Raw genomic sequence first — 16,724 nt, 5'->3', positions numbered from 1 at the left:
GCGATCCCAGCTGATTTCTGCCCACAGAGACTCTTCTGGTAGACAGGTTAGATCAGCAGGGACATCTGTTTACATGTGCCGTCTCTGATGAAGAGGAACCTGTCTGAGACTGGAACTGAACCCGCTCGCTTCTGGATTCAGAAAGCGCTCTAGAGAGCCAGTCAGCACTTAATGCTGCTCCTGTGGCCATGAAGCCACATATTTTTCTTTTTTTGAAAAATTCACTAATGTTTATTTGCCCTAAGATTATTCTGCGCAAGGGGAGTAGAAGTATAATGAGCTGTTTATATTGAATTTTACGACACTGGGCTGAGATTCAGAGTAAATCCTGGTAATATGAATTGTAATTATGGTTTTTGGAGCATAGCGGTTGAACACATGTGATGCGGCTCCGCTCACTTCTTCTAATGTGTCTATTGCAGCCCAGCGATCTAATGACTTGGAATGTGCAAAACGACATATTTTCAAAATCAACCAGCCAGTGGGTTGCCTGAATGAAAGAGCATGGTAATTAAAGGCATCACAAGGAGAAAAAAAACTCAAACATATACAGTCTATATTACTAGGTTGGGGTCGGTAAGGTTAATATCTTTGAAAGACTTTTACGCTCAATATGGTTGCATCTTTTATTCAAAACCTCAGTTAATCAGTATTATTGTGAATTAATTTATCTACTTTACTTTCTAACTAAAAGTTTTCTACCAAGTAATTTTCTTTCATTCTCTAGTAGTGAGCCACTTTTGCTTTTACAGTCCACTTAATTAGAATAGCTTTAGAATGTGATGTATATGGTGACAAAGCCATCTCTCAAATTTCACTTGCAGATGAACATTTAATTTGAAATCAATACTTATGGATCATCCAGCTACTGCTGTTGAAGTCTACAGCTCCATCAGAGAGAAGATGAGAGTGAGAGGGGGATGTCGGAGAGGGCGAGAGGGAGAGAGAGAGAGAGAGAGAGAAAAGTTATAAACATAAGCTCCAATTCCAGTCTCAACAAAATAGCTGGCGCGACCTCGTACGCTGGCAGACGTGCTGTAATTAAATTGAAAAAAAGATGCAGGGAGTTATTTTTTTACTCTCTCTCTTTCTCCCTCTCAATCAAAACCGAACAGCTACAAAGGTCTGAACTCCAGTCATCTCCAGATGTCGCTTATTTTCACATAAACAACTTAATTTTTCACATTTCTCTCTCTGTGTCTTTCTTTTATCTGACCTTTCTCCATTTCTTTCTGTACCACTCTGCCCATCCTCCTCCTTTAATAATATCAGTACTTCGTCCATCTCGGTTTTCCATTTCCTTCTCCCACATTTTGACCACTTTGTCTATTCTTCTCCTTCCGCTCTTATCCTCTTGTTATTTCCAGAATCTGGCGGAATCTGCCGCAGTTCCTCCCTCGTGCTCGGCGAGACACTACACAGCTCTCTCTTCTAATGAACCCAGTGACCCACATCACGATGCTTTTGCTCTCTTCAATACCTATTGTCTGCAGATGGATATTTGTTTCCTAAACACCAGCAGACCCAATCTTATCAGTGATGCATAACACCTAGACTACATGCTAATGTTGTTTGATAAATCGTAATGTTGATTACCTTAAAATCGCTACAGCTGTCACAAGCATTTTGTTATTACTTCTTTAAACAGTCCCTCGTGATTTCATGATTCTGTGCTCACAGAATTTAATGCAAAATGCCAGCTTATATTTTTGTCTAATTTCCACAAACAAACGATTCAATGCATAATATGTCTTGCCGCCGTATTGCAGTGAATGGCATTGTAAAGTGAGCAGAGGACAGAGAAGTAGGACATCTGGTTATAGATAAGTGTTTGAAAAGGACAAAAAATGTTCAATATGAAGCCCATTTGAGGGCCTGGAGAGTGTAATTTTTTATATTTCCGAGTGACCTCTCCAAATCATTCATTCGTGACCTTCACTTGGCTATTTTCTTTTCAAACGGTTCACATTGACATATAATACTTTAAAACATTAAAGACACAGTATATAAGCCTCACTGAAGTGAGAGTCCGCAAGTTATTGTGTCCTACACAGTTTTGTATTTTCAACCAAGCAGAACTTTTTAGAGTATTTTTTTATGCTGATGATACCATTGCTTTGTGCAAAATTACGTTTTGTCAATTTAATAAGCAAACCTATTTGTATTATTGCAATGTACTATCACCAGTTACATAAACATATCATGGTGTAACCTGAATGTGACTGACACTTCAAAGTCCTGCCAGACATGAGAGAAGCAGCACAGATGAACTCCAGAACTCAATGACTGACAGGAGTTACAGAGCCAGGTGTGTGTTAACATCACTGCTCTATTATGGGTGCCTTTTTGTCACTGGAGGCTAGCGGTTGCATCATGCTGTGGTGGAGTCAGTATGCACTGCAGGGTGATTATATACGCATACATTTTTTGTACTGACGTTTCACAGGTGTTTTACCTTTACTTTGAACTACACACTGCATTGTGCTGTGTTTTAGGGTCATTAAAATGTAAAATTAACAGAAGGTGTACTGGTCATTTTCTGCCAGGACATTACTGGGTTATTTTACATTATGCAGACCACACAGACCACACAGTTTGTCTATAAGGTTATTTTTCATTCAATGTACATAGAGTAAGTGTAGATCAACTAAAAGATTACCTAGAAAAAAACACAAGTCTGGGCTCACAGATAGTAACTGAAGGAGGAATTAAAGTTATAGTCTTTGATTTACTGTTTACTCCTAATCCATAAATGTACATATTTCCAATTAGCCTTGGTTGCTTACTTCTCCAGACTAATTTACACTAGCATACTGATGCACAAAATACTCTAAATGAAGAAGTATCAACAAGTAATACAAAAGTTCCATTCATTATTATTTTAAATAGAGTGCAACCTGGTGCTTACTGCTGCTTTTACATGCATCATACTGTAAGCTCCTTTCTTCACTTTAATTAGCAATTATTTTCTACCAAAATCTGATTTGATAGGGTGTGAACAATATACTAAACCAGCCCAGTCAGTTCAAACTTATGGTTTTATGTGGGTTTTTAAAAGGACCAGTGACTCACCTAAAGGTCACCTAAACTGCCAACAAAGGATTCATGAGTTTACTTCAGATCTGGATAAGTCAACACAGAAAAATCCTCAGAGCACAAACACTACAAGATTTAATTATAACCTCCAACATTAAACACCTCAAATCACTTTAGTCAAACAATAGGTTTAGAGTAAATACAATGTGCCACACAGCTTGAGCACAATGCTCAGCATTGATCCAGGCTCGGAAAATAAAGCGTCAACAGAAAACACTGTATAAAATCTCTCCTAAAGCGTCTCAATCCTTTCCATGACCAGCAGTGTTCCTGTGGATGGATCAGGTTTTCTAGACACAAATCCACAAACCCCTTCAACTATAAATCTAAAAGTTTTTCTCACTATTATATTAATACAAGGCCTCTGCAAATTTAACCCTGTAACATCTTGATTTTAAAATTATCATCGCAGAGAGACTTTTTTTTCAGTAGAACTGTTGCACACCTGTAAAATCATGCCACGTGAAACCTTCCTGAAAATGATTCTTTTTGTGAGCGTTAAGGGTTCATTGAGACGTCAAAAAGATTTGTTACATGGCTCATACTTGGTTCTAATTGGAATCTATTCATTCCTAGATGCTTGTCCACAATTAGCCAAAACGTTTAGATTCCCCAAGTGTTTTAATAACCATTTCACTGACCTGTTTCTGCGGTGATGACACCCAACCACAGCTTCACTAAACTAAACCCACACTGATGATTCACAGCTGCGTGTCACCAACAAATCATTCAATCTGTGCTTCAATAAACCTTTCACTCATTCAGTCGGTTTTGGAGGGAAGTGTAGCCTAATAACTGTCACATTTTGACATTTGAAAATATCCCATTTGAAAAATAAAATAACAGTGAAAAAACACGTTAAATGTTATTGCATATAAAATTTATGAATACATAACTCACTGCTTCCATATGTTACCCTGGCAACCCAGAGACAGTCTAAGAGAACAAATATATTGACAGTAACTATCCAGTTTTCAAAACTGTAACAAGATGTCATTTTAAAATAAAAGATTATTTAAAATACATTTTAAATAAAATTAAATTCATATTGTGCACATTGTTGCTTTTTTTATTAAAATAAAAAAATATTGATTAAAAATAAAAACAATAAAAAAATTTGTCTTTACAAAATATTAACATTAACAAAAACTTTAATTAAATTATTTTATCCTGATAGTTCTACCTTGTAACACTCATAGTCTTGTCTTTTTGACTTTTGTAACCCAAATATTTTATTAATAATATAATTAAATATTGTTTATATATACACTGATAACATCAAAATAATACAAATATCTAAAATGCAGGAAATTCCTCTGAAATGTTGAGCAAGTTTGTCTGCAGCTGAGAGGAAGGGGAGTTCTGGAGAGAGGCCTACCTCCTCCACACACAATAAACCCTGTGGAAACCCACAGAAGCTTTCGAGGACAGGTCTGGTAGCAATTACCAAGCAGATACGTCCAAACTCTGACTGAAAATGCACGTCAGTCCCAGCACATAAACTGCTTTCATTAATATTTTAAGTAGAATTCATCAATATCCTGTCCTGCCACAATCTTACAGCTTTTCCTGGAACCAACATGGGGGCAATTCTGTGGCTTTCCCCCCACATCTCAGGATTCTGACTCAGTGTGTGCACTTAGTCCGATTTGCTCTGTTAGAAAAAAATAAAGAAAGCTTCACATCCGATATGATTGTGAACTTTCCAGTCGTCTATATTTGTGGCAGTCAAAACAATCAAAAGCCAGAACTTTTCAAAAAAACAGATCTGCAGGGGTTTTAATGAGTCACAGTAAAAGATTCTCATAAAAATCATGTTTTGAGGGCAAACAAAAGTTATGGCATTTAATACATAACAGGACATCACAAGTTGGTGAAAGTCCAAGTGTAAGTCATGCAAAAAAAAATTCTGTCAGGCTAAAGAACAGTAGGTATTTCTGTAAAATAGACCCAGGCTGTGAGAGTAGTAGGGGTTCATGGAAGGTCGGTGACATCTGTGGGTCTGATGTCTGGCATTAATGCAGAGCTATGGAGCTTATTCCGAAATAATAAAATGACAAGTTTAGTGAACTAAGGGCCTGATGCATAGCAAAAGTCCGAAAGACATTTACACAACTACTCACAGGCCTTCGCATATATTTTTAAATAAACTGTTTGATTATACATTTATTATTATTATCTACCATTACTCAGACTTTTTTGGTTATATAATTGCTTCTTAAACATCAGTTTCACTAATAAATTCTTCCATCTAGTAAGTTTTTAAAACTATCATTCTACAATGCCCTTACATCACTGTGCATTTAGCTGGAAGTGCATATAATATTTAATTATTCAACTACGAGCGTGAACCAGACTTCATTGTGAATGTCAAAACTCTGGTCATAGGAATTTTGCACTGTCCTTTTATTAATAAGTACAATCAGTTAGGAATGTTTTAACCTCTTGGAAATATATTTGTTGACCTAAAAGACCAAATGCTAAAAAGTACAAAGCCAAACAACCATTATGAATGAAAATGCACTCAAATCCTCAACCACGACACAGTATTGCTATAAATGACTGAATCCAGACGTCATACTCACTGTGGTTGATAAGGAATGGGTCCATTCGGTGATGGCTTCATGGACAGAGTCAGATGTCCCATGTTGGTGCCTGGCAACGGTAATGGCACTTGACCTTGGCCTTGCGGGAAGATCTGCTGAGGAATAGGCCGCTGGGGAATTAAATTATGACCGTTGGGATATCCATTTGTATGACCTCCATTTGGAAGTCCACCATTGGTGTGTCCGTTTAACGGTCCAGTTGGATGAGAGGATGGGGGCAGAGTGGTCTGTTCACAGGACTTGCCTTTAGAGCCTGGCTTACACACACAAATGTGGGGCCGCAAGCACATTCCTCCATTTTTGCATGGAGGTGTACAGTTAGCTGTAACAAAGAGGGGAAATGTAATATAATTAAAAAAAAAAACCTGGACCCTAATAAATAAAAAAAAATAAATAATATATATATATATATATATATATATATATATATATATATATATATATATATATATATATATATATATATATATATATATATATATATATATATATATATATATATATATATATATATATATATATATAATACAAATAATATAACTTAAAAATATAATATTCTACAGTTTAATTACTTATATGTATACTTATAAAAACAGATATGCATACAAAATTCTCAGAATTCTTAATACAGTAGAAAGTCTGTAAGGTCATAGTTTCTGTATACTTATTTTATGATGTGGACCAAAGCTTAAAAACTAAAGCTCAGAACATTTGTTTGCACAGATCATGACAGAAAGAGCAAAGAGAATGCAAGAGAGAAGCAGACTAACAGAGAGAAGAGAGAAAATGAGTGGATAACTGGGTGTTGACTTGTGGTCTGTAATTACATCATTGAGGAACAGGAACAAAGCTGTCATTCAACTACAAAGAGCCTACAGGTCTCTGTGGCCAACCTACACAGACTCTCTCTCCCTCACTCCCTCCCTCCCTCCCTCACTAACTCACACACACACACACACACACACACACACACACACACACACACACACACACACACACACACACACACACACAAAAACAGGGCAGCTTGCTGCTCATCAGCAAATTTATAGTTATATATGAGTCTGAGTACTGTGGAGATTCCCAAATAGGAAGTGGATCAGTGCCCAGAGCTCAAGACAGATGTTAGGAAGGATGATCTCATCAACAGTTTCTGTGACATCACACTGAACAGCAGCTGCTTTACACAAACTACTACAGAAAGACATCTTCATATACCTATTACAGGCCAGAATTTAGAGTACAGTGCATTTTATGATTTATTCAAAGCCACACCCTTTTTTTACTTACAAATAAACATGATATAGATTTAAATCATAATTTATATAAATTTGATTCACATTTAATTAAGTTATAAACTATTTAACAAAATAAAATAATAGAAATAATAATTTATTTTCATAATAGAAATAATGTGCTTAATTGATAAATTCTTTTTCCAGATCCTGAGGTAGGTTTAATTGAAAGTGTTCCCAAACACAACTCGATTAAATTAGCATTTATTAACCAGAAATTATTATGCACATGCCTTGTGACAGAGCTGAGAGGGATTACATCAAATATGACATCATATAAACCACTCCTCCCGGTTTGGAATTTTTCATTTAATTTGACGTGACCCACAGCAAGGGATTTCTGTTTTCTTTTCCACCCTCACTAGGTTTCCCTCCTTTTCCAATGTACCTCATTGGTCCTCTGGGGCTCAGGGTTACAAAGTGAGACAGCCCTTAGAAACGAGGTACACACATGAACACTGTTCTTGTACATGTCATGCCCTTGTGTACCTCCTCTTCCACATACACACACAAAATGAACACATGTGGGCACAAATGTAGACAGATTTCTAAAGGATCACATAACACTGAAGCCACTGAGAAGCAAAAAGTTAATCCTTAATAATAATAATTTCTACCACACATAAGTGTGTCCTGCCTCTTAGTATAAACTAACTTGCTTGTACAGTGTGAATCAGTAAGTCAGTATATCACAAGTTTTAGATCGTGCAGACATCCTGCCATCATTAAAAATGAGTCAGATCGTATCACCAATCCTCATGACTAATGCTGAGGGCTACTATACAATACTCTGCTCAAAGCCTCTTCAAATGAACCTTCCTGCTGACTTCACTGCACCCAAAAAAGAATATGAGAGATAAAGTTAGGCCTCACAAAGACAGAGAACACGAAGCAAAAAAAGACTGATAAAGTGAGGGCGATGTTGCTGACTCAGATGACCGGGCTATGGGGAGCAGTGCAGGGTAATTCCAACACGTCCAGCTTCTTATTAGTTTTATCCCTCAAGTCAATATTGAAATCGGTGTTAAATGTGTTGCATTGTACCCTCAACGTGCTCAGCGGTGTAAGAGCTTACGCACAGCTGAATGCGGCAGACAGAATGGTCGATAAGCCCATTTCAGTCTGCTAGTATTTCACAGTAGACACAGAGGCAATTAAAGGCGGCTGCGGTCGGGCCATTTCTCCGCTGAGCTTTATACGTGTAACACATCTAAGAGCTCATTCAAGAGGATCTGTATGCTGCAGAGCTCTCCCACAGCTCTAACATCTTTAGACGTGTTGAATCTGAAAGGTAGAACTTGGATTTGCTTGGACAAGAATGTAACATGTGGGTTAGCATGCTAAGCTACTGCCTGAGGACTGAAAACGTGCAGTGTGAGCAGACAGGAGAGGCATTTCACAAGTTGTTGTGGAGATACTGACACAGCAACCCCTTTCAAACAAGCCATGCCTTAATTAACCTGGAAAAATAAGCACTTATGTTAAGCTTAAAGAGAAAGTTCACCCAAAAAAGGATATTTCTGTCATACTCCCTTTATGTCGTTTTAAACCTGTATGATTTATACTGCTTTGTTGAACACTAGATTCAAATGGTTATAAATTGTATGACTATTAAGTATGTATTTCCAGGTTTTTAGACCAGATTGCAAATCTTTATCACTTTTTCATGTACTTTTCAAACTATTAATGGATTCTTAGGTTGTGTAAAGACTGGAATTTAACCTGTAAAATAATAATAAAAAACTTTACGGGCCAAAACATTACAAAGACATGTGCTAATGGTATGATTGACATTGGACCACTTAGTTATTAAAAACGAACACAGCTATTATTTTAATCATGACCAGGGTAATTTGTGTTAATTAATGTTCCAAGGATGAACAAAGGTCTTAAGTTTTTTTTTTACTTTTGGGGTGAACTAACCCTTTAAAGCGACCACAAGTCCTCTTATTCCAGGAAATGTCCTGGCCAGGATTTTGTAATTGTCTAAAAATTCCAGGTTTTAAATTTGTTTTCCTGTTGTTTTCATACCTGCTAAAAGTAATGACTGACCAATTGTGTGCAGCCTTTGGACATAATCTACCAATTTTGGTGTTCAAGATTATGAGGAATCTACAGAGAAATGTGGTACAAATGTGGCAATACAAATATGGTATATATAATGTATGAGGGCTGTTGAGAGCATGCCAACAGGTAAACAAAGCCAAATCTCTGACATTATTAGGCAATCAAGAACTAGTTTCCTGTGTATGTGTGACATATGCCTAGGAAAACATGGACAAATCTGATTAAACCTTACTTAATTCTGTCAATCTGAAAAACTAAAAATGCTTAATAATTTGATCTGGACCACTTTTCTGAACTATAATACAATAAGCCCCATCTAAAAATGATCACTTGTGCTGGTTAAACTGTATTGCATTGCAGGGGGTTAATAAAGACGACACAGGTTACTGTACTGAATTACCACATTTAAGAGTGGTGCAACTATTGAATTCAGGGAAAGCAACAGAATTGAGCTCTTCTCTTTAGTTCAGGATCATCCCAGCAGGTTCCTCAACTTAGTCACCTGTTCCTGCAGATCTAGGACACTTTTTCAGCGAGGACGGCCAGGAAAAACGTATCTGTCTCTCTGCCGTGCTGTGGAGCCCAGGTGAAATATTTTCATGTTGTGTTTTATCTGGCGAAGGACTTGAACGCTTGGGCCGTGTTCAGTTGAGGGACAAAATAGACTGAGCAGTCTTTCAGCGGTGAGCTGTGCACACATGCCTGAGCTCAGGAAAAACACTCAAACACTTCAGATGAGCAATATGAGAAATCCAGGCTCAGATGGAAGACATGAGCATTCATTGCATTTTACATGTTGTAAAACAAACTGTAAATAAGATGTAAATTATGTAGTGGCATTAAATCAAAGCTGTCAACAATGCAAAAGTTGCTCTCTGGTGCTAAATTTTCATTAGAGTTTTTACCATCTGCAAGCTCTTCGGTGCTACACAGTCTTCCATTGTGCAGACAAATTAAATCACCCATCAACCCTCGACTGTCTGAGAAACACAAAAATGCTCTGAATGTTTCCTGATGATCTCAATCCAATAAAAGAACTCAAGGAAAGTCTGAGAAGCTTCTGAATGCATATCACATGGCAAATGCAAGCACGAAAACTCCTCAGGAAAGAGAGGCCAACAAGGCGGCAGTCATTTTGCAGACTGAACCTAGGCTCACTTCGTGACATCCGCTCAGACAACTCTTAAACATGTCTGTTGTTTTTTCACAATCAGACTTCATCCTAACCAAAACATACATACGTATATACAAACACATGTACACACACACACACACACACACACACACACACACACACACACACACACATGCCATTGTTGTTAAGACTTAGAAAGGAGTTCATAAATAAATTAATGTGTAGTTGAACAGGAGCAAAATTATGGGTCCAATAAGCTGCCTTCAAATTTGTAAAAATAAATGTGTTGAAAAACAATCAATTATAAAATTAAATAATAATTCTAAAATAATGTGTCAATTAAATTAATTAAATCTATTTATTAAGTTAATTAAATCAGGAATCAGGAATTTAACAGTAAATCAATTAAATAAATAGTAGTACAGCAATCCAGAAATGTTTATTTTCTTTTAATAAAAGCTGGCATGCACAAATGACAGGCACAATGTAAAGTTCACTGTCAGAAAGCTGCTTAGAACTAATTTATCCATATAAAGTTCACTCTCTAAAAATATAAACAAATGTAAATGTCAACATAATTTATCTGTCATTTAAAACATGAGCTCATTGATCCAGTCAGTCTTCCAGTTTATTCCAACTATCACTTCTGGTTGATGACTTAAGTAAATATTTAGTTTATATGTAGTAGGGTCACGTTTCAACTAAGTTTAATGGTGCAATGTTCAAACATTTAGAAGTGCAAGCCAGTTAGTGCTGAAGCTGCTACAACCAGTCCCTCGTCCACATTGTCATTTATTTATAGGACATGGTGGGCCAAAAATGAACCAGGATTAACACTCTTCCTGTTCTGTTAGAGATAAAGAACTGGAGTGCAATATCCTGGTGGTAAAATAGAAAGGCTAACATCCCAGCGTCCTTCTGTACTGTACAATAATAGGACTCAATGTCAGACACCAAAGCTACCTGGATGACTGACAGCTCCAGATAAAACACTTCATCTATGAGGTTTCTTGCAGCTCGGTGGGACGAGCCAGGAAAAACAAAAGGCATTTCTATTTAGACTACTCTCTTTGTTTGGACTTTGAGTGAGGTGAGTTTTAAAACCTGAAAAATCGACCACCATTAAACATTTAGCAGGAAAATTTACAGTTAGGTCTATCTTCTAAGACAAGAGAGGTGGTGGATGGAGACAGTTATTCTAAAAAACAAAATGGAAAGGAAGATATATAGAGACAGGGGGAGGTACTGACTATAACCTGGACTTTCTCATTTTATCCCTATATCGAAAAAATATATGAGCAATGAAAAATGGCTGACCCATGATTAGTCCCTTGCCACTATGTCCCAGTCACCATAAATTACAACATCTAATGCTAATGCTGCTGTCAGATGAACGAAAAAGATCATATTTCATTCTTAATTTACTTGAAAGCATGTGTACACAGTGGTGACCCCATCAGACACGTTTATGGGTTTACGCAAGTGATCTGGCAGAAAAACTGGATTCTGTACATTTATGAAAACAGCCTTTAAAAGAAGCGCACAGAGGCTGGCAAAACATACAAATAAATGGCTTAATGACACCATAGTGGTACTGTATAACAAAATAAAAACAATATAAAGCCAAAATTTCCTGAGTCAGCAGAAAAAATGGTCAGAGACATAATACAAGGTAGTAAAGAGGCTTCCCTTTTCCACACTCAATTTTCCTGCAAGGTCTTCCATTAAAAACGTTCTGTTACATTTCAGCTCAAATTTAAGAGCTCTCAGGCTACTCACTGTGCGGCTGACATCAAACTATAGATGCTTCCATTGAAAATAAAAGGGATGGCTGAAGCAGGAATGTGCTCTGGGTTTGCTCCAGATGGCCTGCGAAGTGATTCCTCTGCCCGTGTAAACAGGGAAACAGGGCCTCTTTCTGTAAACAGGGGGTTTTCTTTTTTTTTTTTCCCTTTCTCTTATTATATATAGAGATATTTTAATAAAATATATATTTATTGTATATTATAATACTAATTACTAAAATCTCTCACATATACACGATGCATTACATTCCAGGCACAGACAGCACTGTGCATAGTGTTGCCGATGTTTCAGTGTAGGTAATATCATTCTGCCAGTAGGTGGTGACTTTAAAAGCTGCAAAATTTATAAATGATTCACTAATGAAACAAGCTATCACTTTAATGAACAAATCATTCAATAATTCAATAATTAAAAAAACAATGATTAATTCAAGAACTAAATAAGCCATCAGGTGACAATCATTCACTTAAATAACTCAATGATTAATGCAAGAACAAAGCTACTTGTTTTTGTTTTGTATTTTAGTTTGCTGGAAAATAGAACATAGATATGCAATAGATATAACAGTGTAAAATAGCCCTGCCCCCAAACTAACACCACTGGTTTAATGGAAGATCCTGTACTGTGCCGCTCAAACACATAGGGTTTTGATTATTTTACTGATCTCCTAGCTACATTTCTGACCTTGATTGTTGTAATTACATTGTTGTCTAAGAGAAAACTGTCAAAATGCATCAAAAGTATCTTAAACTGTGTTCCAAAGATGAACAAAGGTCGTACGGGTATGGAACGACACGAGGGTGAGTAATTAATGAAAGAATTTTAGTTTTGGATTTAATTATTCCTTTAAGTTTTAATAGCATCTTAGTTATCTGATTTTACAATAGAAAACGTAAGAAGCATTCTAAGCAATGCAAGAAGCATTGCAAAAACTCTCTGCAACTTAGTAGTTTGCACACCAGCCACTGAGAAACAAACCCATATCTATCAAATACAGACATCCAGAACCAAGACTGACATTAATGTATGAGAAAGATCACTTGGATGAAATTGCCTGCATAATCACTGTACACTAGCAAAATGTACACCTGATGTTCAATGCAAGGCTCCAAGTCAAAACACTTCGTCAAAATGCAGCAGACATCCAAGACACAATCTTGGAGGCGCCATAGACCCTACACACAAAAAAAGTCAATTTGTCATTCCTGAAAAACAAGGGGAAGGAAGGAGGAATGTCACTGGAGACACGCGATGTAGACACAATATTGATTGTCTAGGATATGTGTAAAAGGTGGGTAAGAGGAATTTGCGCTGGAGGTAAGTCCCAGACAGCGGGTGGAGGTGCAGCTCCTGCTTTTCCCCTGTGGCCCTCCACATACTTCCACACATACAGTGGCGAGTTCTTATATAACCTACTGGCAGAAACACACAGGATGAGGAGAAACTGATCCAGCTCTTCCACTGGGTTATCATACTCTCTGTAGCCTCAAAATTATGCACCTTTTACCCCTTATCACCGTGTCCTTCTCTCTTTGTTTTCTAAAATTATATTTAAAGTATTTTCTTTCGTGTACTTTCTGACTAAAACATTTCTGTCATGTCTTGCATTTCCTTTCCTCACAAACCTCATGTTGGTGTTCTGGGTTTTGTGTGCAGTAACTTACAGATTAGATTTGCTTGTAACTTGAGCATGTTGTGATATACTGAGTGTTTGCTAATATATGCTATCATGAACCATCCGCCGCCACCCACTCGAAATCTACACCTATGATAACAAAACACACCCTCCTTCCGACCACCCCCATCCCTCTGCTTCAGATCTCACAGAGACCATTTTGACTCTGATCACAGGTGGGCACTGCAGCTGTCTGTCTGGTTGTTTATAAAGGACACCATAAAATGTCTTAGCATATGTCATGTTTTAACCACAGCAACTGCTCATAGCATTAAAGGACAGTTCAGAAAATCTGTGTATGACTTTGTTTCTACTTTGGGAAAAATTGTTTAAACAGTTTTTGTACATTCAATGAAAGTCAATGGGGCCCAAAACAACAACTGAACCTCATCTGTTTTCACATTTTTAAAGAAGAATTAAAGTCATAGAGACTAAATATTGATAATTCCTCTCACTTATATTTAGCACACATTTGTGTCCAGAGGGAGCTTCTAGACACCATTTTATATCAAGGGAACTATGGGGCAAGACATGGACGAAAGTCTTGCTCAAAGGCACATAATAAAGGTTTGAAGCCAAAGGGGCATAAGTGTAAATCCAAACCCTCGATCTGTGATCAGTAAATGATGCTGGGCAGGATTGTTAACTCATAGATGATGCCTAAATATGACTGAACCTGCAGCTTTTGTGTTCTCAGCCTAAACCCTTTCTAATTAGACAAACTCAATCCCCTTTTCTACGCCAATGGGTTTGAAAGACACACAACTGTTATCCAGTCATCCAGAAACCATTTCGAACTAGACGTTCATGGTGATTGTAGGACTTCCCTAATTCAAGCAAGATTTTAAACTGAAGTTCAAGAGTGGTGTAGTGCAGAAGAAAGACCTGAGAGAACCCAAGCACATGCATGATTCAAAAGAATAGTCATAACTCACGTTTAGTGCAGCGCTGAGATCCCGGGGTCTTGCTCCAACCAACACAGCACTGCCCCCCACAGACGTTCACTCTGCAATGACATCAAGAGTCATACTCACACATAAACGGAATGGACCTACTAACCTTACTGTAACCCCCTCGGTCAATCTCCTCGCCCACCCAGAGAGGTTTCTGACGCAAGTCTGCTCTCACTGAAGTGACATGAGAGCCCGGGGGCCAAAGCTAGATGAGGCTCCAATATAATCAGTCCTCTTATTCCCACTGTGCTATTTCATACTGCACTTTAGAGCAAAGCAAGAGGAACCGATCCAAAGCACAGGAAATATGAAGAAATACAGGCCTGGGATACACTCAGTACTCTTCGTGATTGTAGGAAATGTGGAAAAATCTTTGTGAATGGCCTGGTGAAGCTTTTTAAGGGGCATCAGGTTCATTGGTAGGGGAGCCGGTAGCCTACATTTAATCTGGCTCGCATGGTTTCTTGAAACAACAGATGTTACTTTGCTTTTAAGAATGTTATGATCACTGTAGACTGGTTGCCTTATCAAATTTATCGCTCCTTAGTGACATCTGGCTGCTAACATCATTGGCAATCAAATGCAAGTTTGAAACTAATGGAACTACAACACTCACATTCTTGTATTACATGGACACAATTTACGTTAACAAATTGGCGTAATACAAATAAAGCGTTAAAATGGAAGCATCACATCGTTTTTAAACTCATACAAAACCTATAATTTTTCTTCTTTTCCTGAACTACAGACAGCTCAAAAATCCTTTTGACTTACCGATATTCGTTATCGGCAGCATTTTGTGGGTCTCTAAAGAAAATCATTTAATATCGGTATTCACTTATAAAGTTACTTTATTTTTCATTCATTTGTGTTTAGTTCGGATAATGAACTTTGAGAATATTTAGACCGCAAAACCACTCTGCATAAAAACAACATATTTATAATGAATTATATAATAATAATAATGACAATTCATATCCATATTTTTACTGTTGTAGCTGACTAATGGCAAGTATTTATTATTCTGTCTAGGCTAGTATACCATACAATACCTACTGTATAGGTTAATGCAGTAGGTATAGTATGGTACATACAAAAGATTAAATTGCTGTACATGTTATGTAGCTAGACGAGTACACTTGGCTCTGCTCTTACCCTGACATTTTCAAATGATGGCTGGTTGTGTGTCGGCCGGGCTGCGCGTCCTGACGGATCGGAATGCTCGGGTTCGGGTTCGACTGGTGACCCATTCTGCGGGTCCGGACCTGGCCACCAAAGCTGGCTTTGAGCTCCACATTGTAGGAGTGCGGTTGTCCCGACGCTCCCGATAGCGACGAAATAGAGCTCACGTGAACCCCGTCCGTACCGCTCGGTCCCGGCTGAAGCACGTACAGTTTCCTGAAGCCGCTCTTATCCGCCGAGAGCGAAGCCGGAGAAATCAATAACGTTAGAGAAACAATGATGTCCCACATGAGCGCAGCCATATCCATTGGAAGTGAAAGTGTTGGGAAAGTTTGAGAGAACTACTCTGTAGCCTACTATATACACACACTATAGATAGAAAGACACAAAAATAAAACTATAGAAGCGCAGCTCCACTCTGTCGCGTGTGAAGCAGTTGTAAACCCTCGCGCGCTGTCATCTATTCGCCATAAGAAAACACTTAAGAGGCAAGCATAACTTAAAAGAGGGGAAAAAATGCTTGGAGTGAAAGAAAGTTTTCAAAGCACGAAACGGAAATCGGGGAAAACGGGAGTCAAGGCGGCGAGAGAGCTCGCGTGCGGGCGATTTTAGCTCGAGCAGAAGTTTGAAAACTCTTAGAAAAGTTTGAGCGCGTGTGTGTGCAAGGGCAGGAGTTTGTGCTCGAGCTCCATATAGCCAATCTCCTGCAGACATGACGTCAGGGATGGAGCTCTTATTGGAACACACATGTGGGGCTGAACCCTTAAACCAAAGGCAAAAAAACTGAAGAACTGAGCTTCAGAGGCATGGATTTGACTGTGGGGGTCGTCTGTAAAAATGTCAGATAAGTACATCCATCATAAATCAAGCCTGTCATGTAGAACGCGGGCATCAGTTCCACTGCTCCAC

At 37.9% G+C, this 16,724-nt stretch overlaps 1 protein-coding gene across 6 annotated transcripts in view; it reads right to left on the bottom strand.

The window, feature by feature from the left end:
* The window catches only part of ltbp1 (latent transforming growth factor beta binding protein 1), a 67,046-nt gene extending 50,564 nt beyond the window's left edge, over positions 1 to 16,482 (bottom strand). For 4 of the 6 annotated variants that reach the window (XM_043263147.1, XM_043263151.1, XM_043263148.1 and 1 more), the window contains exons 1-3: positions 15,789 to 16,481; positions 14,616 to 14,686; positions 5,682 to 6,024 (exon numbers count right to left, since the gene is read on the bottom strand). In XM_043263147.1, the coding sequence (XP_043119082.1) occupies positions 5,682 to 6,024; positions 14,616 to 14,686; positions 15,789 to 16,123 (749 nt within the window). In that variant the 5' untranslated portion in view covers positions 16,124 to 16,481. Of the gene's footprint in view, positions 1 to 5,681; positions 6,025 to 14,615; positions 14,687 to 15,788 lie in introns of all 6 variants that reach the window. The other 2 variants (XM_043263146.1, XM_043263152.1) reach the window with 2 other exon arrangements.
* Positions 16,483 to 16,724: the final 242 nt, after the last annotated feature.

Source organism: Puntigrus tetrazona, chromosome 17, assembly GCF_018831695.1.
Source record: "Puntigrus tetrazona isolate hp1 chromosome 17, ASM1883169v1, whole genome shotgun sequence".
NCBI lineage: Eukaryota > Metazoa > Chordata > Actinopteri > Cypriniformes > Cyprinidae > Puntigrus > Puntigrus tetrazona.
The sequence above is the reverse complement of the archived record's forward strand: the minus strand, read 5'-3'. Positions and strand labels throughout refer to the sequence as shown.